Source organism: Aulonocara sp. 'chitande type north' Nkhata Bay, linkage group LG19 (genome assembly GCF_057382095.1).
Source record: "Aulonocara sp. 'chitande type north' Nkhata Bay isolate Kocher_YH1m ecotype deep benthic linkage group LG19, A_spYH_male_GT1.1, whole genome shotgun sequence".
NCBI classification, from domain to species: Eukaryota; Metazoa; Chordata; class Actinopteri; order Cichliformes; family Cichlidae; genus Aulonocara; species Aulonocara sp. 'chitande type north' Nkhata Bay.
In genome coordinates, this window is record NC_141362.1 from 29,520,544 (window position 1) to 29,548,531 (window position 27,988).

Consider the following 27,988-nt stretch of genomic DNA (forward strand, 5'->3'; position numbering starts at 1 on the left):
TTAAGCACATTTTTTAGGTTTGTAAAAGAGATTAGAGAGAAAATATCAGTGGGGAAAACAATTTTCACTCAAAATACACTTCCAGGTTATTCCTTAGCTTTCGCCTGTATTACATGATTAACATCAGCAGTGTGTGTTTGTCCAGAAGCTATTTTGGAGTCATTTCAACTTTCTGTTTTCTAATACATCACATATAGATTAATCATAACATTAGTTTGGTATTTCCTAATTTAAATTCAACAAATGACTTTGTTTTCACTCCGGTTAAGAAATATGATTATGATGATCAGGTTAAACCAGGAACTCAGATGCTCGATTCTGAGAATAAAAACCCAGTTTGCATGTGATTTACCCAGTAATTATCTTTTGTCCCTCAGATACCAACAACGTAAAATCCCTGGTAAGCTAGGAAACAAATTTTTTTTGTAAAATCATCATTTTTTAAAGCACAAGCCAACAACTTTCCTTCGGTTTTTAGAACGGGTTTCCATCTTGACCAGATGTTTTAACGTGTCAATTTGATCGCTTTCTGTCTATTGTAGAATTTCCAAAAGCACATGAAGGCAGCAGGAGACCAGCACAGCCCCAGCAAGACGTCACAACACGCTACGTCATTATTATTGTTATGGACGCCAACAAAGGATGAGGAGGGCACTCTGTTAATCTGTACGGATTAAAACTGTGAAATATTTAATATGTTAAACTGAACAATAATAAAACGCCTCTTTTGAATCTAAATAATTAATTGTTTTGCTGAAGCATTCCTCGTTTAACATTTCGAGCTGGGACGTATGTCTGTTTACGCCTGTTTTTGTTGCTAAGCAACGACGCAACACAGCGACGGCTGGAGACTGTCTATGAGTCGAAGACAGCAAATGTTTTTTGTGAATTGATGTCTTTCATTAGCAGCCCGGTTGGCTTGTCTATCCCAGGGAGAACTGTTTGTTCTCTCATCTCTCAATGCGTGAGCTTTGCTTATATAAACAGTTTATTTTTGGGCTTTTCTAGTGGATTTAAGATGGCATCAAACTATGCATCACTTGTGAAGGAAGCCGTTCAGCTCCTCGACAAGTTTAGAGCTAGCAAACAGTGTTTGGATGACTTCACAGAAGATGCTATGAAGGATCTGCAGGTATGTCAGACTCAGATCAATGTGAGTGGATGCATAGGCCTGCTTCTGATTAGTCTGTATTTCTTGTTTTGTCACAGGACATGGACATGCTGCAGAGGAAGTTCATTCTTGATGTTGTTTCCGGATGTGTTGAGCAAAAGAAGCTGCTGGATGTAGTCATCAATGCCTTCTTTGGCCAGCACGTAAAATCAGTGTCCAGAGGTGAACGTAGCCAGTTTGTTGGTGAGTAACTTCATTGCTACTCCTGATTTCAGCCTGAATAAAAGAACTGACACGTTTTAATGATCGTCTTGCTCCCCAGTTATCTGTTACCTGGCCACATTTCTTCTTGATGACCTCGGGCTTCAGTGTTTTAGCAGCATTGTTAAATCTCTGGACATCAAGAAAATGCACATGGTAAGAAACACAAATTCTGGGTGCAGAAGAGGGAAATTAATCAGCAGCTTTCTTATGTTTCACTTTTCAAAATTAGTTTTTAGGTTTCTTCTTCTCAAACCTCACCACGTGGATACAGGATGAGTGGAACAACATCTATGATGCTGCCTTTGTGGAGAAACAGTGGATTGGGCCTCTACTCAGGTGAGAAAAGCATGATAAACAAAAATACTACTTAGGTAATAACACTATAATAACTCAAAAAATGAATGGAAAACTTAAATCTACACATTGTGTAATTCACTGACAACAAAAAGACATGACAGCAGTCAGTAGCAAACAAAATTTTTAATCCTTTGAGGGCTGTATTCAGTGATTGATTTGACGCTGAAGTCACTTGAAGTTCGGCACAGCGTCTGTAGACTCTTTCATTCCTGTCACATAGGCTCAGTGTGAACATGCAAGAGAATAGGGAACTAAGGGGTGCTCATGCCATTGATCATTGAGTCTGTTTCCTCACAGTCTGGTCAGAAATGTGCACAAGTATTCCAGTGGAGGTTGTTTTGTGAGCAGAGCATTTCAAATTCAGACAACCCAAATGTTTGCGTGTGTGTCCTTTAGGTGGCGCCCTGAGATAGATATTCTCATGGACCAGCTTGCAGTCAAGATCTCTCAAGGGAATCTGCTCAAGAAAGCTGCAACCAAAACCACTGAGCCCCAGGAGTTCGCCCTCACCGAACCTAAACCACGGCCTCTACCCATGCCCGAGCTCATCCCACAGCAGAAGAAATGCAAACCAGTCAGTATCAGTTACAAAAAGTCCTTTAATTTGAGAATTTTTCATGTCCTCAATCCTTAAAGAGAATGTAAGCTGTAAACTGTGTAGAGGCTGGTGCGTCACTCTTGTTTGTCATGCAGGTACCAAGCAGCACCTACAAGGCTCCAAAGGAGAAGCAGATAATCGAGGAGAATAAACAGAAGAACCATCAAAAGGCTCAGGTACAATGAATCTAATACAAAAGAAGATATGTTTAACAGTTAAACGGCAGCTGGCACATTTAAGTTCAATAATAGTAGATATTATCAAAAAATTTTATATTTTTAAATTCAATTACATATACTGCCATTAAAAAGTTCGCTTATCTGTTTTCCACCAAAGGAGCTTCTGTATGAAGCGAATATCAAACAGTTCAGATGTGGAAATCCACAGAAGTCTGAGCACACAAAGGTGTGTATGTGTGTGTGTGTGTGTGTGTGTGTGTGTGTGTGTGTGTGTGTGTGTGTGTGTGTGTGTGTGTGAGGGTGTGTGCGTGTGTGTGTGTGTGTGTGTGTGTGTGTGTGTGTGCGTGTGTGTGTGTGTGTGTGTGTGTGTGTGTGTGTGTGTGTGAGTGAGGGTGGGCTTGTATTCTGTTGGCTTCAACACCATCTCATACTTGTTCCACAGAGAGTGATGTCCAAGATTGAGGAAGACTTGGATTCAAGGCTCAAGCCTAATTCCTTTCATTCCCGTGGAGCTCCTTCCAGTAATAAGGTAAGACCTAAGTACGCTGCCGGTTTCTAGATAGCCTAATGTTGGTGTAATATCTGCTGTCATGTGTATATTTTTTACAGGCTGTCAGCTATCCGATCAAACTCAACAATGCAGCTATTTTAAGGAAGGAGGCACTGTATAAGCGTTGGGTGGAGGAGGAGGTCCAAAGGTACAGCACAGCTTTTACCTGCTACTTTGACCTTTTCCAAGGTGTCTGCATAGTGCTCCACGAGGATGAAGTGCAAATCAAACACATGAAAAGTTGCATCCTTTGTGCGTCTGTTTTTAATACAGAATTGAGCGGCTGGTGCAAGGCGAGCGCGATCCTTCATCTTTCCTGCAGTGGCAAAAGGAGATGCGTGAGAAGGACCTTCAGGAGCAGTTGCCCAAGATTGAGCGCCGACACCTGGAGGCATGCATCAGTGAACAGGAGGCAGCTCTGGCCCGCAAACGTATAATGGAGCGCAATCAGAAGGCTGCGCAGCTGAAGAAAGAAGAGGTAGGTAAAAACCAAGTGGCAACTAATAAATAAAAGGAATTCACAGAGGATTAAACTTGTTGTCGTCTTCTTTATGGCTTGTTTGCTTTTTCTAGACCGCTCAGCTGATGCAAAGATATGCTGAGAAAAGGTTGCAAGAGGAAAAGGAAATAAAGGATCTGGTGCAGCAAGTGGCAGATGGCCACAAGAATTCAAAGGCAGCTAAAGAGAAGTTACAGAAGCTGAAGCAAAGCATAGGTGCGCCTCCTCAAGCAGCTTGTCAAACGGGGCATTTCACGTGTTTCTTTTTGCTGTTCACATCAATGTCATGACAAATTTCACAGTGAAAGAAGTCTCCGAACAGAACCAGGAGCTGCTTCGTCAAGCACTGGAGGAAGCAGAGGCAGAGATGAGCCGCAAATTTGAAGTCATCCGAGAAATTCACTGCATTGAGTCGCTTCCTCGCATGAAATTCAAGAAATTTGATGACACAGACGTAAGTGAAGGAAAGCTGCAGTACTATGCAAAAAAGAAAAGTGGTTTCAATGTGGATCGAGACTTTTGCACAGTTCTGTATCTTATACTGAGATGCTGTTATCGATCTCTGTGTCACAGTTATCTAATCCCATGTCAGACTGTAGGCCATGAGCTGCTGGGAGAAATGTCGCTGTATGAGACGAAGGAGCGGCTGGCCCATCTGAAGAACAAGCAGCAAGCAGAGCAGGAGGAGAAACGGAAGCTCATCCTGGAGGAGAAGCAGAAACAGAAGCAGCAGCTGATGGAGAAGCTGGATGCCATCAACTTCCACAGCAGCGTCCTGGCACAAGCTACGGCCATCAGGTCAGGAAAGTGGCAAACAAAAATACTCAAACGCAGAAATGTGCACATGTGCATGTACTGATGCTAGTTTTGGCATGTGGCAGGAAAGAGGAGAGGAAAGCCGAGAAGGAATTAATTCAGCAGGTGGTGGCTCAGGATGAGACGGTTTTAGCTCTGAAGAAGATGCTTGAAGAGAAAAAGCAAGAACGTCAAAAGCTCAAGCAAACTGAAAGCAAGGTCAAAGCCCCTGAACAGACAGGAGGACACACAGGGACACACAGCCAGGTGAGTGTAAAGTCCACAACAAAGAAGAAATGAAAGAAGAAATAAAACGTATCCATAACTCCTTTCTCTGTTTCCTCTTTTGCCAGGCGAGTGTGACAAGCTGGGAGGAGCTGGAGCAGAGCTTGTCGCGCCTTGTAGAGAATTTTTCTTGACTCAAGCTATAAATGTGTTTATCAGGCACTGCAATCTTATGACTGTTTAATTTAATAAAACACGTGTGGATAACATGTGCAGTCATTTGAAGTTGCACTTATGTACTGATGTTGATCGCTGCTTGGTTTTCTGCAACAGTCGAGTATTACGACTTTTTTTTATTTTTTGTTTCAATTACTGCCAAAGTTATCGAAACTCACGTCTGTACGTAACATGAAAAAAGGAAGCGAGCCTTCAACCGTGACTGATGAGGAATGTTTCCCTTCCCCTAAACAATACTGTTTTCTGTGGCTTTCTGTGGTTTTCTGCGTCTTGCTACCAATTTACTGTACTAAATAAATACCAAGAGTCAAGTATCATATCTTTTGGGACTATCCACAACAACAAAAAAGAGAACTACTGCAAGCATAGACACAAGAATTGAACAATATACAATAACATTTCTCTGTGATATTCTATATTTAGCACAAAGCAACATAAAGTATATTAATGATATGATTTTTTATTTTTTTTTGTAAAAATTAATTAAGTAATTTTCATGATAAATTCGTATTACTGCTTGGACCTAGTTTGAATCGCTTCACCTGCGGACCGGGAGCAACTCTGAGCCTAATGCATGATGTTTTAATAAGGCGGTGGTGTCCCTGTTGGTTGTTCCTTGTAACTACACCAGATCTGTCTTGAATTGAGCCCATTTCTCTCGGTTTTTTCCCTCTAAACCAAAATCACATGATGCCTTTTTGTCATATGACACTGATGAGTGGGCTGATTCCCCTGACAGCGTACTCTATGAAAACAAAGGAAACGCTGCCACATTTAAGAGATGAGATGCTGTAGACAAGCATTGTTTGGTGGCTGCAGTCGGTAATCTGGAGCATGGACTGTCGGGGAGTTCTGGCTGCGATCACCGCCGCTTGTTTCATAGGTAAGTGGAGTGGCTTGTACCGTTAACGAAACGGCGGCGGTAATCCTATAAACCAAGGGTCTAATACAGAGATTTACTATATAGTATGAAAAAAAGCATGAAGTCACCTTAGGTTAATTCACTACTGAAAAGTGCTGATGGTTTGTTATTGAAAGTATAGAAACAGTAGAATCAGTTCTAATGTTGTTGCATCATGTAATTTAGACTTTGTTCAAAGCAAAACTTTATTACACACACTTTTCTTTGCACCAGGACACCATAATGAAATTAATACACTGGCTCACTGTATTTCCGTGGTACTTATTGCTTTTGTATTTCTGTTAATATAATTTTATCCGTTTTTACAAACTCCCTGACTTGTAATTCAAGAAGCATATCTATTTGGGAGAGAACTGCTGCCAACCCAGAGGAGACTGGAGCTGAGAAATCATATGACCCCTTTCTGAATAATTGCATTTCATGAGGAGCAAGAAAGCAGTTAAGCGCAAGGCTTATGTGATTACTACCACAATATGGGCTCTGTTTTGCTGATGTGCCTATACCTTTTGCAGCCACCTTTTTTTCTTTCTTTCCCTGTTGGATAAACTTTTTGTAAAATCATTCAGCTATAGTTGATTGAAGAAGTTCTTCCTCTTTTAATAAAGGCAATGCAGCAAGGTTGGCTCTCAGGTCACTCATCCACTTGCTAACATTTATTTTTCATACTTCTGTTGTGTCCCTGAGGCTGTGTCCTAGCTCAGTGCGTGTCTAGGGAGGAGGGACGTGAGGGTTCAACCTCAGTCCACAGCAACATTTCAAAGCAGGAGACTGAATCATGGAGAGATGCAGGGAGACAGGAGTTAAAATCCTGGTTATTATTTGCAATACTAATAAATAAACGAAAACATTCAAAGAAAAGGTATGCAGGAGGGTCCCCCAAAATGTTTGCTTACACTGTTTGTATTAATTATTAGTGATCATACCACATATTTTTGCTTTTATGCACTCGAGCCATAACTTTTTCACTACATTTAGGTACTTTTGAACCTTTTTAAGACAGCTGACCGCATATATACCATTGTGTCCTTCCTTCTCAGGCTTAGTGGTGAGCCAGACCACTCTTACTCCTGCTGTGACAGATACCACTCTGATCGAAAATGTGACCAGTCTGACTCTGACACCCGTGATTTTCAGCAGCACCACCTCAGGCTGCTTCACTTTTAACCTTTCTGCTTGTGAGCCATGTGCTCCGGGGTCACAGTACGACAACAGTGAGTCAGTGACTATCATCTGCCATGGCTTTATTTTATGATATTTCTAAATATGCTATATTTAATGTCCTTTCTGTTAAGTACCTGGCTTTGCTTTTGTTGATATTAAAATAAGCTGTATGATATTAAAGCAGCAAAAATGAAGAGTAAAATCAACTTTTTGTCAATCCCCCCCAGACACCCTTCTGTGCACGTGCTGTCCTGACTCAGGGCGGTGTGTATTTCCTGGCGCGTGCCTGCCATGCACCAGAGGATTTTATCAGCCACTAGCAGGACAGCAGCAGTGTCTACCTTGCAGCCGGGGCTTCTACACCAAGTAAAGACTAATTTTGTTCCAGCAAATTCAAACTTCACTTTTTTTTCTCTCTTTTTAAATAGAAATCCAGAGTTTACATCACTAATAATTTTTTCATATGCTGTATCCACTTCAGTTTCATTGGAAGTCCATTATGTCGCCCTTGCCCTCCTGGGTCCTTCAACAATAACACTGGTGAAGACTCTTGCACAAGTTGCTCACCAGGTTTGTTTATCTAGCAGTTACTCATTGTTTTCTATATCAGAAAACAGAGAGTGTTGATTCCCATACATATGCTTTAATTGTAAAATATTGCTATAAAATACACACAACTTAAAGAGAAAGGCACGCTTTATGCTTTTGATTATTTTCTGTTACAAAACAATGGATCCTGTTAGTGGATGTGGTTTCAAATAATAGCTTAAGGTTCAGGCTTCAGACTCCTCTAAACATTTGCTCGGTAGCTTTTCCGTATGATGTCACTCTGAGGTGATATCTGTATTATGGTTATCTCAGGAAATTTGAACAGGTCCCCTTAAAGTCTATAGATATGCTTGCATTAGTATATGTTGATATCTATAACTCAAAACCACAAATTATGTATATTTCTGTTCGTTTTTTAGGTTTCTTTTCATCACAGGGTAATTCTACTTCATGTAAACCATGTGCACAAGGACGTTTTTGCAAGTAAGTTGGACCTGATTGCTGCTGGGACTGCATTTCTGTTTGTGTGTCCATTTTTCTGTTTTGTTGTTGTTGCCCTGTAACTGAGCAGAACTCAGTGTTTGGAAAATAACTTATCTAACCACCAAACTGAGCATCACATGCTTTCATCTCATGGTTCTGAGTTGCCTGCACAGTTGCACGCCACACAAACACACCCACACGCACAGACACACACAGGACTAGCTACACAGTGTCTGCTTTGAGTAATCTGCAGCTGGCACAAAGTCACGAATGGCATGCACAGCCCTGTTTAAGTGGTTTATGTGACTCCTATTGAAATGAATGTAGTTTTGATTCATGACAAAAATGCATTATCCCTCCATTACAGTTTGAGATATGGTTACAGGGGGCTAATACTCCTTTGGATTTTCCCAGGTTATTTTTGAGAGTTTCCAGACTAGATAGGATATGTAGGCTCACGCGGTCTAGATGACGTGTCCCAAATAACCTTCACAGGGAGGCGTATTGCAAGATTCTTAATCACAGCTAAACTGTGGGTGTAAAAGAGCAACAATATTAGCTCCTTCTGTGGATCTGGGGATTTATGTTTTTTACCATTTAGAAACTGACAGTCATTAAACACTCATAGTCATATTAAGCAACTTCTCCATTGGCAGAGCTTCAAGGCTTCATTGTGAGAGTCTGGTGACCTCTTTGCCTGCTGAAAGCACTTCCTAGGGCTGATTGCAAGTTTGCTTCTGCACTAATAAAAGCGATATTCCTTTTTAGTCTGTCCATACTTGCCAGCCAAGCCTGAAAGCCTATCTCCTCACTGCCAGCGTCTGCCAGCAGGTTCCTGGGCTGCTGCCATGATAGGAAGTGATGTCTCACAGCCACGACTCCATATGTTATTTACAGATGCTAAAAATAGTGTTTGGGACTTGGCCTCTCTTTATTTTTTTAGTTTGATGAACTACCTCCTGCCACCACCAAGTTACAAAACATTTCTCCAGTAGTCACTGTTTTATCCACTGATCTAACTGTTAACTATTGACAACAACCATTCATATTATTAGTAGGATCTTTGATCAGTAGACCTGCTCCAAAGTGTTCACATGTATTTTACAGCTATAAATGTTGTTTGTTTGTTTTTCCTGACAGCTCATCGGGTTGTACTCAGTGCCAGATGTGTCCTGGAGGCACAGAAGCTCTGCAGACTGCCGCTAAGGACTGCTCTCCATGTCGGCCAGGTAAACTAGAGTATCTTAAATGGGCTGTCACTTAGTCATTTGTGTGAGTGTTTGCTGTGGCTTGCAATAGAGAAAGATAAGAATTGCTTTCCATCCCAGTGATGTGTGATTTTTGAACAGGTATGTACAAGGCCGCCCGTCAGAATATGTGTCAAATCTGCAGCAGTGGTTATTTTCAGATCCACTGGGGCCAGGAAAGCTGTGATATCTGCCCAGAGAATCACTACTGCCCTGTGAGTGCGCCACACTCTCTCCGATGAAATACATGCGTGTGCATTTAAAAGATATTTAGCGACAGAGCATGTTATTCTCTCAGAGTCCTGACGTGAACCCCATTCAGTGTCCGAGTGATGCCTTTTGTCCAGAGGGCAGCCTGGCTCCGGGCTACTGCATGGAGACTTTCTTCCGCAAAGCAGGGGACACTTGTGAACTGGCTCCTGTCACTATTGCTTTGTTAGTTATTGGAGGAGGGGGTGAGTAATACTAACAACGATTGTTTGATCCAAGCGATTTATTTATTTTTTGTGTCTGGTATTGTAATGGGTCATAAAGTTGCCTGTTTTCTGTAAAATTCACATTCAAATGAATTGAAAAAAGGAAAAAGTGATGAAACAAACTGGATTTTCAGTAACTTGACTCAGTTATAGTCCTGTTTATTGATATATAACTGTAAATGAGCCATGTTAATTCAAGCTCAATTCTTATGGCTAAATGCAGTCCTGTCAGGTGGTTCAAATAAAGATATAGTGAATTGAATTAGGAGTCATGGTCACATGCTAAAGCACTCTATGCCTGTAATGACGTGTGTGTCTCTCTCATATATGTCTGTGTGTTTTTTATTCCAGTGGCCTTACTTTTTATCATTTTAATGCTTTTACGTCGACGAAGAGAAACTGACGGAGAGCTGACAGTAGCCCGGGCTCCACTGTTACGAAAAGAGCGACCTCAAGGACGATACTATGGCCTGCCCTGTGATGCAGAACCTGTATATGCGGGCTGGTGAAGCACTAAGATACAAGAAGAGACACTGAAACACCTTATCAAACCACCAGCCTGTCAATTGCAATGAATCACTGGCCAGTGGAGGTTGATTCTTTGGTGAATTCTTTCTGTCGCAATCGTTCCACTCAGAGAAAAACATTCCTTGTGTAAGTGAGGTTATTCGATTATGAGAGGTACGCTGGAATGACGAAAACAACATACATCCCTCTGCTTGGTGACAGCCTTTTTCACTTATGAAAAGCACTTTTTTTTTTAACAAGGTAATTGATTTACTTTGCATTCCTGTTTCAGTGCACTTACATTAACATCTGTTGTCTCAGTGATTACGTGTAAACTGTGGATGATACTTTTTTTTAAAAAAATGTAATTTAATTATATTTCTTTTTAGATACTTTTGCTTAAAGGTTTTTAACTGCTTTTTAAGGTTATATTTGTATGTTTTAGAAGAAAATAAAATATTCTGATTTCTAACCCTATTCAAATGCTATGTTATATTGTGGACTAGCTTTAAAATAAATGAAAACAAAAATCTGTATTGTCTTGATAATTTGTCCTAATATGCTGGGACAGTATAAAGTAATTTATTTCGAATGACCGTTAATAGGTTGTAAGTAATAGCACCTGTTATCATTAGTGTCCTCATATTAATTTATTTACTGGAGGAAAAAATCTTTTGGTGATATATCTTTTTAACAAGTACTGATTCTCCATATTCAAAACTTTTGATTGGCTGCATGTACTATATGTGTAATTAATTCAAATAATATATATATGTAAATATATAAACTTTTTATAAACAACTTTAAAACTCAAGAAAGACTCACATTTCACAGATTTCAAAACATTTTGAAAGACACTGGCTAATTTAACCAAGAAAAACAACGTAATTAATATCAGAACAGAATGTGTAATAACAACTGCCTTTCAGCAACATACAACACAAAACTGTAGTGTATTTTATCAAAGACAAACAGTGACAGTACAATGGCCTGCCAGCAGCAAAGAGTAGTGCTTTTATAACAGCCTTCAAGTAAATCTGGTGATATTATACCTTCCATTAGTGTGTAGAAAGTGTAATTTAGGCTGTGTTTTAATTGTTCAATTCTTGCTCCTGTATGCTGTGAATGTGGTGTTATACTGTCTTCTGCTAAGCGGAGAATTAAGAAATACAAACACTGTCTTAACCAGCTCTTTATAACTACCACAGCTGACATTACATGTGTCGCTTGTCTACAAAGCTTTGAAAGTAAAATTAGTTAAAAGACATTCTGAAGCAGGGCAATGGTTTTGACTTTAAAATGTATTTGAATACGTTTTAAAGCTTTTCCTACTGATAAAGTCCTCCCCCACCATGGCCATTCATGCCACAAAAAAGTAGTTAAGTAATAAATAAACAATTAAATGACAGAAAAGTTCCTGTTATCTGCTATAGAAAATTCTCTCTCTTTTTTTTATTTTTTTACAATGGCTCTACAAGAATAATAAAAAAAGCTTCTGTTCAACAATTACAGACAGTAATTGAGAATTGAGAAACAAATTGAGATGTTCTGTTGAAATTGCTCCTCTTTTTCATATATTTACTGGGCTTTTTCACATGAATAATTAGTTTGACATGTCTGCGCTGTACCATCGGGGTTCTGATCACTCCCCAGATCATTCTGCAGTACTCCTGCAACACCAGATACACAGTTGGAGAGAACCGCGCACCTCAGGAAGAACAGATGGCCGTTACAACCCCCCACAGCCTGACACCTTCCATCAGGGAGTCAGGCTGATGCTGAGGATGCCTAAAACCACAGAAGTATGAATCAATCAATTCTTTAGAAATTAGTCATGGAAATATTTTTTGAACTATCACACTCTATTCTCAACATTAATCAGGCACTTGAATCCTCTTTTGCTAGTTTTATCTGTAACAGGTAACTGCTGCAGGTTGTATACTGTATATATGTGTCAGTGTTCTGCCTTGAAATGTTATGACAGTTGCAACCACTGTGTTGGAGTTCGGATATTCTGTCTGTGCCTCCGTGGGTTTCCTTCTACAGTCCAAAGATGTACATGTTAGGTTCGTCTGTCCCTTTGTGTCCTCGCTGTCTGACTGGTGATCTGTCCACGATGTACTACTTCTTGCCAGGTGTCAGCTGGTATAGCTGGTGAAGAAAATAGATGGATGAATGGATGGATGCTGTGGCATAATTATATTTACTGCACAACACAGCCCTACGCACAGCAGTCATTTTGATGAATCATAGCAGGGAAAGCACAGGCGTTATTAAGAACATCAATCACTATTTCATTTAGCTATCTAGATTGTGGATATTTGCTCCAGCTACATTTCTGTCATGGGCTATCTGTTCAGTAGGTACGGGGAAATTTGCCAGACTAAATAAATAAGAAAACTGAAATACTGATTTGGTCTTCCAGCAATGAACAATTCTTTCCAGATAATGTAAAAGTTCAACAGAAGAATGTGAAAAAATGGCAACTCTCAGGATCTCATGTTTACAGTGTGACAGCTATGTAGACAGACACAGCTGGAAGCTATATCATACTGTATATACACCAAGTAGACTGAATACAGGAGTATTTAATACATTTGTATTGGATAAAATGTGGTGTAGTGTGGTGCAGTGCCTGATAATCTTTTGATTACTGTAATACATGAAAGTTATATTGAAAAGTTATAAAGGACATAAATAAACAGTGCCACAGAAATACTCAATTTATGTTAAACCCACACAATGACATTTTACAAAAGCAATGGTACAGTAAAATACTAGGTATTTTATTGTAAATGTTTTTATACATAATTTTATTTTACTAAACAAAAGCAAAAGCTTTTTTAAGCTCGTCAGACGGGGGTAAAACTCTTACTTAGGCCAGTCTTAAAGAACCAACCTTATGTACAGTATTGTATTGTCCATAAACATGTTTTATTACACTGAAATGTGTTCATATGCGATTTATGCACATTTTACAAGTTTGGTTTGTCTCAAAATGACTTGAATGGTTCTCTCTCTCTCTCTTTTTAGCCTGCTCTGGTTTGCCATATCCTGCACAGCACAGCCAACCATGTCCTTCACTAGGTGGCGGTAAAGCGCTGTGTCGCTTCAACTTAACTTCATGCTTTTAACAAGAAGGTTTGTCCTAACGGGCCACCGTACTTACTTGGGCGTTCAGGAGGAAACATGGCGGCCACCCTGGCAAGGAGGCTGTCCGGTGTGTAACTGCAGTTTGACATTAATACAGTTTTATTTCACCCTCTTGATGCGGTGCTTGTTTATCATCTGTGTGTTACCGAGCAGTGCTGTTCAGTAACACATACAGAAATAGCTGAATTCGGTTTTATATTCATGTGTTTCTCTGTCGTCCTTGTGTTTGACAACAGGGTTGCTGAGGCCGCTGTCCGTGTCTGTATGTGCCCGGACACCACAGACCTGTCAGTCCAGCCTCGTCCAGTCTGCGCATCTCTACAGTTCTTTTACAGCCGCTGTCCGTGCTCCTCTCCAGGGTACAGTGTGGCAGACACCACGCTACAACATACTGCAGAGGTAAGGAGTGAAGGAATAGAAATATGAGGGCGATGCATTTGAGTAATTAAGCTCCCCAAAGTAACAGGCTAGGTTAATGTTCGTCCTAATCACGATTAGGTACAGGTTTTCCTCCAGGAAACCGTTTCACCGAATTGATAATCCGAGCTAATCTCATCTTGTGACACTTTTGTTGGTAGTGGACAGCCGGTATACAGCATAGAGGACTTGCAGTGACACAGCACCTGCTTTCCACGCTCACTGGGAGTGTTTTGTAGTTGTTTGTTTCTACTGTTGGCAAAAGGCGTCTTTATTTCGGATATAAAACACAAAAAAACTGAGATGACTAAAATGTGACTTCAACAGCTGCATCACAGAGTCTTTATAATGTAAGCACTTTGCAGCGGGTCTGAAAAAACAATAGAGTTTTCTATTATTTATTTTACCTAAAATAAATAATTTATTTCACCTTTTTGGACCCCCATTTTTTATTCATAATTTCCTTAATTGTAAAGGCAAAACAAATTCAATGATGTGCTGGGAACTGACATGACAGCATGTCACAGCTGCTGCAGATTTGTCCACTGCACATCCATGATGTGAGTCTCCTGCTCCACCACATCCCAAAGTTGCATTCTGGTGATGATGGAGCCATTTGCATACAGTCATTCTCATTGTCATGTTCAAAGATATGAGTTTGAGAAGATTTGAGCTTTGTGACATGATGCTTTATCCTGCAGCCGTCAGAAGATGAGTACAGAGGTCAGAAAGGGAGGGACGTGGTCAGCAGCAATGCTCAGCTTAGTTGGTGCTAAGGGCTCAAAATGTGCCAAGAAAATATCCCCACACTATTCCAACATCAGCAGCAGTGTCAATAGTTGATACAGGGCAGTTTGACCTGTTTTCATGTTGTTTACTCATATTCTGACCCTACCATCTGAATGTGAAGCAACAATCAAGACTCATCAGACCAGGCAAGCTCTTTCCTGTCTTGTTGTCCAATTTTGGTGACCCAGTATTAACTGTAGCATCAGTTTCCTGTTCAGAGATGCTCTTCAGCACAGCTTGGTCATAATAGTGGGCATTTGAGTTACTGTTGCTTTTCTATCAAGTTGAAGCAGTCTGGTCATTCTCCTCTGACTTCTGGGCCCTATTTCAGGAAGCCGGTTTAGTGCAAACTCTGAGTAAGTAAACCCTGAGTTAACGAAAACTCTGGGTTTTCGGTTTCACAAAGCGAGTTTAGATTAATTCTGAGTGAGTTACTATGACGACACACTCCGTGAAGCTAACCTGCCCCCTAGCAGGTTTACTTCAACTAACCCTGACCTTCTCCGCCTCTTTGTCAGAAACCTGACTGTAGGAAGTGTCGGACATGGCGTGCCCCTTCCTTGAAGAGCCAGTAGATGTTGAAGCCCAAATTCTCCGCAGAGCTCTCCGCCGGGAGAGAGTGATTAGAGCGCGTTCGGACATTTTATCATTTCCTGATGATTTCCTGTGTGAACGTTACAGTTTTTCAGCACAATCTATAATTTATTTGAATAACATCCTCAGGCCTAATATTGCTCATGTGACACATCGCGGACATTCTCTCAGTTCTGTACATATTATTTGTATGGCACTTCGTTTTTTGCAAACGGGAGCTTTCTGTATAATATTGGTGACGCTGAGCACGTTTCCAAGGCTACCGTCTGTCGGGCAGTCAGGTTGTTACAGTTGCACTGAAACGTCTCCTGTACTCGTCTGTGGTGTTCCCCGGTCATAGACCCACAAGATTTATCAAAGAGGGATTCCACAAAATTGCAGGTATCAGGATGAACGAAACTTAATTCATGATGTGGTGATACTTGAACTACTACTTAAATTTTACATTTATTCTCACGGTTCCCAGGCGTGATTGGCTGTATAGATGGCACTCACATTCCAATCATTGCTCCTTCAGTAAATGAAGGAGACTATGTGAACAGGAAGTCTTTCCACAGCATTAATGTACAGGTACATAGTTCCCTGTAGCATTTCAAACTAACAAATTATTTCATTATAGTAATGGATGCTAATTTGTGTTCTCTGCACTGTGAAGATCATATGTGATGCTGCCAACATTATCACAAATGTGGAAGCCAACTGCTCAGCCTCTGTGAGTGGTGGTGGTGGTGGAGGACCCCCACCTGTTTTTCGGGCCTCCGCTTTTTTTTCTGTTGGCTATAACGGGTCACATTTGAGCATACAGAGTAAGCAAATATGTACTTGTAATGTGCTCAGATAATTTCAATAAGTGCTTACAGAGGGGAAATTAATGTAGCCTCTAACTGCAATTGATTTACATGGGACAAACAGACCAAGCACTATGGCTCATAATACAATTCCACCTTACCTGTTTGGACTATATTTTTATATTTCATTTTTACTTGCTGCCAGGAACGTTTGGGGCCTGTTGGGTTGCACCTGCGCTCACATCACGTCACAAAATAAAATGTATAAAATAAAAAATAAAATAAAATAACGTGTTAAATGGGTGGAAATCCCTAGATCAATGTTTAAATTAACACTCACGCATTGACTCTGTCGGCTATGTTTTGCCATGCATGCTCCCTTCTTTTGCAGCTGAGGCTGTGTTACTTGTTTTCCGCGGAATTTGCATGTTATCGGCATATGTTGCCATCAGAATTTCGGCCTCAAGCGCTGTAAGATACATTGACCGCGCCTTCTTTCCCTTTGTCTCCATGGTGACTCGCTTAATCTGTGCTCCACTAATCAGGGCTTTATGTATCCTTGTGCGCGCGCTTAATTTGGGGTTAAAGCAACTCCGCGTTGATTGAACTAATTGTTATCAGCCTTTCTGCAACCGAATATTCCGAGTTGGACAGTTCGGGGTTACTCAACCCTGAGTATCGTTTTTCACTCTGAGTTTTCTAAACCGGCTTCCTGAAATAGGGCCCTGGTGTTGAAGCATTTCCACCCAAACTGCTGCTCACTGGATACTTTCTCTTTTTTTAGCTCATTCTCTGTAAACCATAGAGATGACTGTTTGGGAAAATCCCAGCAGATTAGCAGCTTTTTAAATATTCTGACCCTTCTGACACAAATAACCATGCAACCATGTTCAGAGTCACTTCTTCCTCATTCTAAAGCTCTGTTTTCATTTCAGTACATCCTCTACATGACAAAAGCCACTCAGTTGCTTCCATATGAGTGGATAATTATATATTTGTGTTAACAAGCTGGTGAACAGGTGTACAAAGTAAGTATGTTCTTTGTAACAGCTGTTCTGCTTCTCTCTGTTGTTGCAGGGTGTCGGCACTTGTTCCTAGTCTAACTCAGCAGCCAAGCAGAAGTCTGACTTACTATAGTGTCAAGAAGGGGAAGAGAAAGAGTGTAAAATCTGTCACAGATAGGTTCATGAGGCTGCACTGTGGCCTTTGGATCCGACGCAAGGTTTGTATGTGTTACAGCTGCTTGAGTCATATGTTAATTGTAGGTAACGTGTTAAATTTAACTTCTTGATTTTGAATATGAACAGGCTGGATACAAGAAGAAGCTCTGGAAGAAGAAACCTGCCAGACGAAAGCGCCTCAGAGAGATCGTATTCTGTAGCAAAACACAATGCAAGCTTTTAGATAAAATGACAACCTCATTTTGGAAAAGGAGAAACTGGTACGTCGATGATCCATACCTGAAGTACCACGATCGGGTCAACCTCAAACCCTAATTTGCTGATTCACGTAATGACATCTTGTCTTCTGCTTGTAATGTAATGATGTTGTATATGTGTCAGATAAATCATCACATTTTGCCATACTTTCCCTGTAAGTTTTCTTTTAAAGCAAATACGCAGAAAAAAGAACAGACACAAAAGTTCTGCTTTATATTTAATGGTTGTAAGTTGATTTCACCAACGGAAATATTTAAACAAGTGAAACAAATTGATAGTCATGAACCAATATGCCATCACATCACGTCTTTTTGTTTCATAATTCACAATTAAGTTTAAGTTGAATTAACTTGACATTCTGGCCTGCCAGAAAAAAAATCTGAGGATACGTTAGTACAATGACTTGCGTGTCTCCCACTGCTTAAAGTGTTAAGTGGCTAATTTACCAGTTAATAAGACATGTTTGTATGCGTATATATTTATTTAACCAACTGATAGCCATAACATTTCTTTTTATAAATCAACTAAAGAAGAAAATGTTTACCAGCAAGGCATCTGAAGAGGCCAACAGCTTCACACAAAAGCACTTAAGAAATCAAATTCTCATACAAATTAATAACAAAACATCATGCAATGATGACTTCATCAATCTACACACAAGTATACAGATCTGCAACTTTGTAACATGTTTTTTCCTGTTTTGCTTTGAATGAATTTCAAAGAAATCACCTCCAACACTACCACAGATACTACTAATGCTTAAACACATCATTTGATTCCCCCCACCCCCCATTTTTTATAACTTTTTATCTGTTTAAAGAGCATTTTATGTGCATAATAAGTGTATCTACAACATCAGAGTGAGTGACGTGTAAACAGAACAGTTGTACCTGAGAAGCTTTTTGTTTCAAACCCACCTTAAATGATACAGATACATAGAGGAAACTTAGAAATCTACTGGGCTAATCCTGTCAATCGACAACCAGCACAGTGATACTTTGTTTAGAACGTCGCCGAGGTTCAGGCGCAGCGAGTAAAGTTCAGGATGAAAACAAACAACGCTTCACCACGCACTGCTAATTCATAAAGGTTGTAAACCTGAAAAACCACTAAAGTCACTCTCGTGATTTTCTAAATAACAACGGAAGCAAATAACGGTAACGAGAGTCGGGCTTAGAGTTGCTCAGTTCACAGCAGAACATTGCACAGTGATTTTAAACATGTAAATAAAAAGATAAAACAACCATGTCCATATACAGTTAATGTTTAACCATGTAGTATCCTACTCTTGCTACAGCAGAAAAGTGACTTAATCCTAATTGCACTAAAAACTGCCAATTAAATGACAGAACATGCTTAGAAACTAAACAGATTGTCAAAAACAGTCAGCTCCACTAACGAAACATCTTATGTAATGACTTTTTTTCTCTTTTCTTTCTTTCTTTTCTAAATCTGTGATGCACGTGTTGTTTTTTGGTACACAAAAAAACTATTTACCACCGAAAAAACGCACAATAATGAAAGTGATTGATGGTGGTGTTCAGTGACTTATATTTATTTATTTATTCAGCTATTTTAGATTATTGAGGGCAGTGATTTCTATTCTAAACCTAGTGCATATTAATAAGAACACTGTTGGAAATGCAACATTTAAGTTTCTGCTATCTCTTTTTTTAAGGCTTTAAGAGAGAGGTAATAAACAGAATCATATCTGTCACTTGTTGCTTGATCTTCGCTTGGATAACTGATTGATTTATTAATACTTTGTTGTGATAATTATTGAAGTGCAGAAAAGCTGCTCTCCAGAGAAAAATTATTTCACGTGGGTAAAACCAGCCCGGTCTATGCTGTTGATCCTTGGCTTCTATCACATTCTCTTGCTCACTGTGCCCGCTGTAATGTTCAGTGACAGTACATTCTGTTTAATAACAGCAGACTAATGCCTGGGAAGACACACATGCATTTGCCTGTCCAGACTTGATAGATTAAAAACAAAGAAATCATAAAGATGAAGCACACATAAACCTGTACATAAATACATATTCAATAACCAACGAACTCAAAGTGTCTTCTCAGCATGGCACCCATTCACTCATTTCTCCTACCTCAACATTTTAAATCATGAGTCACTTGCTATATGCTGTATATAGAGGGGTCATCATAGGTCACTTTGGTAATACCTTATTCCAAAGCAGGGCTGCTTCAGTCATGTAGCTTTTGGCCATTCAGTATTTTTGTTTTAACTTCTTGCAGAAAAGGCAGCTGGAGTAGTCTTGAGGACAGTTTCACATGGCTTCATTGTTCGAAGAAAGAGCACTCCTGGATCTTGTGAGAGGCCTTAAGACTCTATGAGGAGGCTAGAAGGGACGAGAGAAGCGAACAGAGAGATGGAATTCAGTCAGCCAGTAGCTGCAAGGAGTCGCAAAGTATTTAAAGGATAAAGGCTGGCATTATTTTGTATTTTTCTTATTGTCAAGATGAAAGCAAAACTAAGAAACAGTTTCCCTGTTTTTCCAATTTACCTCTCAGACCAAAGCCTGTTTATTTCTACAGAAGTCATTAACAGGAGAGGAGATTGCAAATATTTACTTTAATTCCTTTTAAGGAGCAGACGGCAATTTAAAAAAATGTACTGTAAACATTACAAAAGAGGAGTAAACATTGTAGTAGTGAATAATCTTCTTCTGTGGATTATCAGCTCAGTGTGCTGGGACCAGACTGTCTCTAGGGTAAAAACACAGCATGTAACGCTTTCAAAGGTTGCCAAGTGCAACACTTTTACTGAAGAGGCCGCCTAGTATCACTATGACTGTGAATGTGTTGTGTTTAATTCTTTGTTAGGGACACCTGTTCAGCTGCTTATTAACACAAATATCTAAAGAGCTAATAACATGGCAGGAACCCAGTGCATTTACGAACAATGACCTGCTGGATATTGAGCATCAGAATGGTGAAGAAAAGTGATTTAAGTGATGGCATGGTTGTTGGTGCCAGATGGTTCTGGTCTGAGTATTTCAGAAATTGTTGATCTACTGGGATTTTTCCCACACTGCCATCTGTAGAGTTTACAGAGAATCGTATGTAAAGAGAGAAAAATGCAGTGAGTGGTAGTTTTCTGGGTGAAAATGTCTTTTTGATATCAGATGTCAGAGGAGCATGACATGATTACCCAAATAGCCACTCTTTGCAACCAAGTTTATGCAGAAGAGCTTCTCTGAACACACAAGAGCAAAAGATCACTTCAGGTGCCACTCCTGCTAAGAACAGGAAACCGAGGCTGCAATTTCTACAGGCTCAAAAAATTGGACAATAGAAGAAATGCTGCCAGTATCCTAGTATTTTATAGGATACTATGGGTCCCTTAAAATCAACTCTTTATGATCACAGTACCTATCGTCTGATGGCTGCTTCCAGCAGGAAAATGTTGCATGTCACAAGGCTCAAATCATCTCAAGCTGGCTTCTTTAATACGACAGTGAGTTCACTGTTCTGGCCTCCACAGTCAACAGATCTCAATCCAACGTAGCAACTTTGAAATGTGGTGGAACGTGAGATTCCCACCATGGATATGCAGCGGACATATCTGCAGAAACTGTGTGACGCTATCATGTCAACCTGGACTGGAATCTCTGAGGAATGTTTCCAGTATCTTGTTGAATCTCTGCCATGAAGACTAAAGGTAGCTCTGAAAACAAAATAGGCTCCACCTGGTAAGAACAAGGTGGTACTTAAAGTGTCTGGTGAGTGTATGTTGAATCAAATGTGGCACAGAATAGCTTAAATGACATCAGTGTTTACTGACTGTTGAGAGGCTGTTCATAATTTTAATATGCAGCTTAATTAAGAGCTTGTGTCTTTAAAACTTGAATTTGGCCTGGTGGTTAAGAGAAGCATGCTTTACTGTTTTTCTCACGTTTCTCTTGTCAATAGCGAGACCTTAGAGCAGGGGTGGGCAATCTCAGTCCACGAGGGCCGGTGTCCCTAGATCTCACCTTGGGTCAACACACCTGAATCACACAATTAGTTCGTTACCAGGCCTCTGGAGAACTTCAGGACATGTTGAGGAGTTAATTTAGCCATTTAAATCAGCTTTGTTGGTTCGAGGACACATCTAAAACCTGCAGAGACACCGGCCCTCGTGGACTGAGATTGCACACCCCTGCCTTAGAGAATAGTAATGAATAGGTAAGTTTGGCCTTGCATCATTGGAGCTGTTACTAACTGATTGGGAGGGGGAGGGAAAAAGTCCTAGGTCTCGAGGCGTAAATGCAAATTTGTTTCTCAGCAGAGTATTTGTGGTATCAGGGGACTGATGTGGTAATAACTTAAAAACAACAAAAAACTACAGTCCCATGTTGATTGTGATGAAACATTATGTCACTTAGCGCATGCGCTGTGGCTCACTGATGTTTCTACCAGGGTTTGGGTCGCACAGGAATAAGGAACAAGCTCTTTCAGGCTTTAGCTACCCAGGCAACACTCATTTGTAGTATCAATTCATTGTTGATTTTTTCATGTGATCTTCTGACAACTGAAAAAAAAATATTGCCAGCTTTATCCTTTAATAATCCTGCTTTATTTAGCTGTTCATTGAGAACGCCAATCAAAGACATACTAGGTGTTGAGGTTTATGAATGAATGCTGGTTCATTCCAGGGAAGGATTTCACACAAACATTTCCACATCAAAACTAAAAGTTATTCTAAATGGGTGAAACACACTAGAAGGCAAACCGTGTGAATTTATCAACAATGTTTAATATTTCCAAAAAATCTGAGTCACTGCAATCATGCAATCATTATTTGAACTAAATAATGTTTCTACCAAGTTAATGCATGATTCAGTTTCATCAGTGCAGAAATTCTATTAGCAATCTGGCTCTCCACCATCGCATAGGTACTGGACCATGATGATTTATTTAGGCACGCAGCAGCAGAAATTAGTGAATCATTGAGTAAATCACCATTCTCAAGGGGCAGTTAGGATCAGACAGCAGCTGAGCAGCCACGTTCACAAGGCAGTGTACCTCAGGAGCCTTCCGCTTAGTCAGCCTGAGCTGTGGAGATTTTGACGCTGCCTGCGCCTCTTTCCTCACCTCCTCAGGCTGCTCCAGAGCCACCGGAGTGGGAGGTAGAGAGGGTGCGGAGGGTGGGGTGGACTGGGGTGTCATAGTGGGTGTAATGGGCGTGGGCTCAGACTCAGAAGTTGAAGCATTCTGGGACAGAAACTCCTTGGAGTCCCACTGGTCCAACCCCAACACCTCAAACTCAGTCATGTCAAAATCCTGCCCTGTACCGTGGGAAAAGGTCGGCAGCAGGGAATGAAAAACTAACCAATCAAAGGCCTAATGCTTCCCATTTCATTACAGAAGAGATGTAGCTGATTTTGGTCAGTTTGGGGATTACGAATGCTCATATCATAATGCATCATCATCCTGCATGCTGCACGACTGAGATCAAACACCAATTTGCTGCAGCAAATACAAGCATAACAAGGCTGTTCTTATTAGCCCTCCTTATGTCCTCCTTTCTATTATTTTAAGAGTCAGAGTAAACCTTCTTAGCCTGTTTTCCATGTCAAATAATGCCACAACAGAAGACAAAAGATAATATCGTAGAAGCTTTAGTGATTTTGCATTTTGGTGATTTTGTTGTTGTCAGCAAATCCAATGATCTCACAAAAAGATCAAAACCACAAAAAAGCAACTTTCTGATGCCTCTGCGCCTTAAGCGCCATTGTTATACAGAAAGTATAAAAAACACATTAATGAACCACATCTTAGCTCCAGCTGACATTTATTATGGTTCATATTAATTTTAACTCCACCCCAAACCAACCATGCAACTAAAAATACAGCTCGCCAAATGTGTATTAATCCACAGCTGAAAATAGTCCCCAACAAATGTATCCAAGTAGCTACACTGCCCAGCTGTTTAGGACATTATTTAGACATATAAACATATGCAGCCTTAAAATGAACAACAGACAACGTCTAAGTCACAGAAAGTAATGGTTTTGGTCTTTTACTTGGATTTGTCGGCAATAACAAAGATCCTCAGAATGAATGAAAATTCAAACGCTGGCTCAGATGTTTACAGCAGCTTGGTTACCAAATATTCGATGACATACCCTTGCTAAGATTCATTATTTAATAATACCGTAACCCCATCGATATTAACAGTTGTTGTTACTTCTAAATTTAATTACATGAAAATTTTTTTAAATTATCTGAAAAATACAGCACCGAATTAGTACAAATAATAACCGATTCCACTGTTAAAGTTGGCACAAAATCCCTCCAGCTGCATGCGAGTTTTGTCACAGGATGGTTAGCCCTGTGAGGGCCTGACCTGCTCCAAACAGGAAGGTAGGGCTGAGGTTAGGGGGCCAGTCAGGAAAGCTGAGGTACTAAACAATATCTTTGGGCTTAAACGAGCTTGAACAGGAAAACAGATATCGCCTCGATAATCTGCGTCACACAAACCAGGCAGGCACTGCTGCAGCATTGTAATGGCTCCTACAGTGTGCTCATCGAGCCCATATTTCCATATTTTTCGGTATGTTGTGCTATTTAACTCATTTACATTTTTATAATGCTTTATAAGACTATTATTTGTTGTTTGTTTATTTAGTTTTCAGGGCTACTGTAGGTGGCATGAAGCAGTATGGAAATCACATCTCCTCACCCTTGTAGCTCTCAGACTTGCTGCGCATCATAGGTCGGGTTCGGTGCTGTGTGGCTGCAGGCTGCGTAGAGTCGGAGCTGCTGTTAACAGGGTCAGACTGGTAGGAAGAGAGATCCTGCATGCTGAAACTCCTGAGTCTGTCTGACAGAACTCCTTGACCCTAAACCGGGAAAGGCTATGTTTTAGTATCAGCAGCAGTGTGAGACAGGCTGGGGATGACATGGCATCATGAAATACACAAACATTACAGTAATCTGCTGCGTCCTCTGCTTCAAAAACAAATGTTCAAAGCTTCATGAATGTGATCGGCCGCAAAAACAACAAGCTTGACACATTATTTACAATGCCCGAGCACCGTACCCCCAGTGCAGTACAAAACAAATGTCCAGAGTCTGCATTACCTTTGTTGCAGCCATGACTGCAGCTGTGGCTGCAACGTTCAGTCCTTTTCTCCCAAAATGCACCAGTGTGTCATAGCTTTTGTCCTTTGCTTGGCAGATATACTCATCAATGTCCTAAACAAAGAGCAAAAAAAAAAAGAATCACATGAACATGATGTATCTCATTGGCATTGTGTAATTGCTGGACAGCTGTTTCATGTGTTGCTTGACTGCATCATTTCATTCTGTGGCTTTTGATCTTCAGAAAGCTCATTTATCCATTTCCTGCCACACAAACAGAGGGGGGGAAAAAAGGTGGAAAGGAAAAGACGAATGGAAGAAGACTGTGACATGTCTTTGCCTTTGTCCAGCGGACACATTTTTAAAAGCTTAAGTGGGAAAGTGAATTGGCACAAAGGCACTTTTGTTCCTGAGACAGTCGCAAAACTCCAGTTCTATTAGACACAAAACCACGCGTGTTAGCTTAAAGCCTAGACTGAACATTTTGCCCCCTATGCCTTTCCTTTAACGGCACCAGAGGAAATAAAGGAAGATACAACAACAAAAAGGAAAGGGATTTCACCTTTTCTTTTGAGGAAAGCGTGGGATGAACAAACTTCCTGTATAGCACACTGGAACCTTTAGTGTAAGGGGATAGCAGCCACACCACAAAGGCTATCTTCAGTTCATAGTAGAAAGGAAGCCTGCAGTGAAAACACGGAGTAGCAGTAAAACACAATAACTTGTGTTTTTTTATGTCTGCCATAAAGATTGTTAATGATAACCCTACAAGACTCAAGACAAGAGTTGAAATATATTCCCCGGAGGGCCTCTGTACGATCATTGACACAAAACATCTGCAGTCACCTACCAACAAAGAAACATGTCTGTAAACACTTCCACAGATGTAAATAGGGCAAATATTATCCAGTACATCATCCATTTCACCTGCAATGTCATAGAAAAGTCAAATCTGTTAATGCAAATCCACATAAAACATTTCTATTTACTAATACATCATGGTGTTACTATTGTAAAGCTAAAAACATTTTACTCACGTATTCTTTCACATCTTTGGACTTCACAGCTTTATAAGAAGAGTATGCAGGATATAGTGTACCAAAGACGAGTCTAAAAGACAGAAAACTGATTAATATTCAGACATAAAAAAACGTGCCACAAAGACATGTTTAATGCAATAAAACATGATTAAAAACAATAAACTGCTGTGAAAAAGTCTATGTTTTGTTTCCAAAGTGACAGACTTTCTTGTAATTTTTAAATTGATCTCCATCAATAATTCTCCAGGCTTTCTGAAAATCTTTCAAATGTCTTCTTTGGACACTGGCTGTTGTTTAACTCATATGCTGTACAGTCTTTGTACTGCAGGAACTATTGGTTCCTATGACTACCTGTGAATCCTTTGAGCACCTAACCCAAGGGATGAACCAGTGTTGTGACTACACATAACTGACAACTTAGTGAAGAAGTAATTTTATACCTTTAGGCACTTTGTTGTTGTCAGGTTCCCATAAAAACACAGTTTGACAGGCATAAAATAGTATTTTTGGACCAACAAGATGATTCCTAAAGAGCCAGTAGCTGAAACTTTGTAATTTCTCAGCATGGTGTGCAGCGTGTCCTTAAAAAATTTGAGGAAAACTGACAAGCAGAGAACAAAAGACATTTGATAGAAAACAGAACAAAATGCAGGCAACATCCAAAGACAAGCTTTGAATGTCCTTCATAAGCTTGGAGAACTATTCCTGAAGACTACTTAAAGAAACAACAAGAAAACTCATCTGTGAGAGTGGAGGCATTAAAGAATAAAAGTGAACACATCAGATTTTTACTTTAAAGCTTATTAGTATTGCACAGCCTGTTTTTTTCCTCTATACTCTATTTTCATGTGTATTTGCATGTTTTTAATAAATCGCTGCACCTATTTCCCATTTTCCTAGCAAATTACGAGGGGTGAAAGACTTCTCCACAGCAGTGTATGCTGTGCATTAAAGCAATCCATATATAGACATTTGGGAATAATTCTTTCTTCTTAAGCATTTGTATGTACATTTTGTTTTGAATCTTTGGACCTCTTGTAGACATTTACAGGTTTCCAGGAAAGATGAGGTCAATCAGAAACTGTAAAGTATTACTCATGGCTAATACGGGCTTGGCAGCTGACAGATAAAGTCAAGTCATTTCAGGTAAAATTAGTTCACATATGTTGTCTTTTTTCTTTAAATTCCTCCTCTTATGCAAGCACCTGTGCTGCTGGGTGTCCGGACAGAGACGTGGACTCTGTGAAAGTGCTACAACCAAGCAACAGCAACAGCTGCGTAAGTGCGACCTGATCAAATTACTGACCCACATCATGTTGCTCGGGCCTGGCCGGCTAACTCGGAGTTCAGAAACACAAGGACGCTTAAAATATCGACGCAGCTAAAACCTTTCTGTTGGCCACCGATCCAAAAACGAATCTGCATAACCAGGTTTTGAGCTGCCAAAGCGCTGGCAGTCCAATCAGTGTAACAAAATCTCGTTATCGAAATGTAATTGCTTCCCTATTTCGAGGTTAGAGCCTACTGTTGCTTTACACAGTCTGCAATGATGCTGATTCATAGTTTGTGCAGGCGAAAAATAGCCATGACCTACACTAATAATAATAGGAAACAGGCAGCTATTGATATAAAAACATGGGGGTATATGCATCCACTCTTATAACATGAAATGCTCTTGCATTGTAACCTGAGAAGGCTGACCCATCCCTTTTGGGGTTTTTTTTCCAATGTGGGACATCCACACTCAATATTGGTCCACTCAAAGACCGCTCCTGTTGTTCAGACACCTCGCCACTCAGTGACATTTAGGGCTTCTGGCTATGAAAGAAGCCCCCAGATTTCAGGATCTGACTCATTTTTATCATCTCGTATGACGATAATACATTATTCACTCAATAACGTCATCTCTTTGTCTAGAATAAAAAACAAATCACTTGATAAAAACAAAGAGTGGCAGACTGCTGCGCGCTGCCAGCCTGTTAAGAAATACAGTAGGTCTATACAGGCCCGGGGCTCATTCCGGCTGAAACGACAAAGTACAATCCCATCAAACCCGGGCTGCTTTCAGTCAGAAATGAACAGCACGACACTTGCTCTCTATGTTGACGTCTGATTCTGATTAAAAAGGCTGTCAGGCAGAAATGCGGGGGCTTGTAAAGCGCGCAGCTTCTCCACCGTTAATGTGCGCCTCGATTTGCCACCTGCAACAATCAGGCGATGCGATCTGTTCATATCCCTCTATGACAGAGAATGTTTTAAATGAATTTAAAAAGGGGACTTACACCACAAGTCTAGAGATGATCCAGGAGACCATTGCGCTGGGAAGGCGACAGGACGCGCTGTCTGCAGGGAGGAGTTTCCTCCAGATGACAGGCGCGTCCAGGCGGCTGCGTGTGGACGCACACAGGCGGCAACGTGATGCGGGATAAACAGTGAGCGGCCTACAGCTCTTATCCATAGATGGCAGTGTTGCATTGCACAGACAGCAGACACACAACATGCCGGAGCGTGAGTCCTCAAGC

General features: G+C 40.4%; 4 protein-coding genes across 7 annotated transcripts; 3 read left to right on the top strand and 1 right to left on the bottom strand.

Moving 5' to 3' along the window:
* Positions 1-548: 548 nt before the first annotated feature.
* Positions 549-5,113, top strand: cfap99 (cilia and flagella associated protein 99). 3 transcript variants are annotated; one of them, XM_086274605.1, is made up of 16 exons: positions 549-666; positions 1,009-1,132; positions 1,210-1,354; positions 1,434-1,528; positions 1,605-1,711; positions 2,129-2,306; positions 2,426-2,506; positions 2,667-2,735; positions 2,952-3,038; positions 3,119-3,207; positions 3,333-3,537; positions 3,633-3,774; positions 3,861-4,012; positions 4,151-4,356; positions 4,440-4,620; positions 4,707-5,113. In XM_086274605.1, the coding sequence occupies exons 2-16, from the start codon at positions 1,019-1,021 to the stop codon at positions 4,770-4,772; spliced, it is 1,917 nt and encodes a 638-aa protein (XP_086130731.1). In that variant the 5' UTR covers positions 549-666; positions 1,009-1,018; the 3' UTR covers positions 4,773-5,113. The 3 variants fall into 3 exon arrangements, with proteins under 3 accessions (XP_086130731.1, XP_086130732.1, XP_086130730.1); XM_086274604.1 differs by lacking the exon at positions 549-666 and having other exon boundaries at positions 679-1,132; XM_086274606.1 differs by lacking the exons at positions 549-666; positions 4,440-4,620; positions 4,707-5,113 and having other exon boundaries at positions 676-1,132; positions 4,132-4,297.
* A 352-nt stretch (positions 5,114-5,465) lies between these two features.
* LOC147307308 (uncharacterized) lies at positions 5,466-10,694 on the top strand. The gene is made up of 9 exons (XM_086274811.1): positions 5,466-5,698; positions 6,775-6,948; positions 7,126-7,264; positions 7,380-7,468; positions 7,867-7,930; positions 9,071-9,159; positions 9,280-9,392; positions 9,476-9,632; positions 10,005-10,694. Exons 1-9 carry the CDS (start codon positions 5,650-5,652, stop codon positions 10,160-10,162), a joined length of 1,032 nt encoding a protein of 343 aa, XP_086130937.1. The 5' UTR covers positions 5,466-5,649; the 3' UTR covers positions 10,163-10,694.
* Positions 10,695-13,244: 2,550 nt separating this feature from the next.
* Positions 13,245-19,069, top strand: mrpl35 (mitochondrial ribosomal protein L35). The gene is made up of 4 exons (XM_086274214.1): positions 13,245-13,380; positions 13,550-13,712; positions 16,979-17,123; positions 17,209-19,069. The coding sequence occupies exons 1-4, from the start codon at positions 13,350-13,352 to the stop codon at positions 17,395-17,397; spliced, it is 528 nt and encodes a 175-aa protein (XP_086130340.1). The 5' UTR covers positions 13,245-13,349; the 3' UTR covers positions 17,398-19,069.
* reep1 (receptor accessory protein 1) lies at positions 17,551-27,981 on the bottom strand. Of its 2 annotated transcripts, XM_086274212.1 has the most exons (8): positions 27,749-27,877; positions 25,464-25,536; positions 25,277-25,353; positions 24,989-25,109; positions 24,427-24,540; positions 24,026-24,185; positions 22,366-22,628; positions 17,551-19,697 (listed from the first exon to the last, which is right to left on the bottom strand). In XM_086274212.1, exons 1-8 carry the CDS (start codon positions 27,778-27,780, stop codon positions 19,626-19,628), a joined length of 912 nt encoding a protein of 303 aa, XP_086130338.1. In that variant the 5' UTR covers positions 27,781-27,877; the 3' UTR covers positions 17,551-19,625. The 2 variants fall into 2 exon arrangements, with proteins under 2 accessions (XP_086130338.1, XP_086130339.1); XM_086274213.1 differs by lacking the exon at positions 22,366-22,628 and having other exon boundaries at positions 27,749-27,981.
* Positions 27,982-27,988: the final 7 nt, after the last annotated feature.

What these genes read in the sequence shown, in the direction of transcription:
- LOC147307308 (XM_086274811.1), top strand. Translation starts at nt 5,650, where the DNA reads ATGGACTGTCGGGGAGTTCTGGCTGCGATCACCGCCGCTTGTTTCATA. An exon ending in GCACAAGGACGTTTTTGCAA is followed by an intron (nt 7,931 to 9,070) that starts GTAAGTTGGACC and finishes TTTTCCTGACAG; the next exon opens with CTCATCGGGTTGTACTCAGT. An exon ending in CAGAGAATCACTACTGCCCT is followed by an intron (nt 9,393 to 9,475) that starts GTGAGTGCGCCA and finishes TTATTCTCTCAG; the next exon opens with AGTCCTGACGTGAACCCCAT.
- reep1 (XM_086274212.1), bottom strand. Translation starts at nt 27,780, where the DNA reads ATGGTCTCCTGGATCATCTCTAGACTTGTGGT. An exon ending in CCAAAGATGTGAAAGAATAC is followed by an intron (nt 25,354 to 25,463) that starts GTGAGTAAAATG and finishes ATGACATTGCAG; the next exon opens with GTGAAATGGATGATGTACTG. An exon ending in ACAGACATGTTTCTTTGTTG is followed by an intron (nt 25,110 to 25,276) that starts GTAGGTGACTGC and finishes TTTTCACTGCAG; the next exon opens with GCTTCCTTTCTACTATGAAC.
- cfap99 (XM_086274604.1), top strand. Translation starts at nt 893, where the DNA reads ATGTCTTTCATTAGCAGCCCGGTTGGCTTGTCTATCCCAGGGAGAACT. An exon ending in TGAACGTAGCCAGTTTGTTG is followed by an intron (nt 1,355 to 1,433) that starts GTGAGTAACTTC and finishes CTTGCTCCCCAG; the next exon opens with TTATCTGTTACCTGGCCACA. An exon ending in AGAACCATCAAAAGGCTCAG is followed by an intron (nt 2,507 to 2,666) that starts GTACAATGAATC and finishes TTTCCACCAAAG; the next exon opens with GAGCTTCTGTATGAAGCGAA.
- mrpl35 (XM_086274214.1), top strand. Translation starts at nt 13,350, where the DNA reads ATGGCGGCCACCCTGGCAAGGAGGCTGTCCG. An exon ending in CCTGGCAAGGAGGCTGTCCG is followed by an intron (nt 13,381 to 13,549) that starts GTGTGTAACTGC and finishes GTTTGACAACAG; the next exon opens with GGTTGCTGAGGCCGCTGTCC. An exon ending in CGCTACAACATACTGCAGAG is followed by an intron (nt 13,713 to 16,978) that starts GTAAGGAGTGAA and finishes CTGTTGTTGCAG; the next exon opens with GGTGTCGGCACTTGTTCCTA.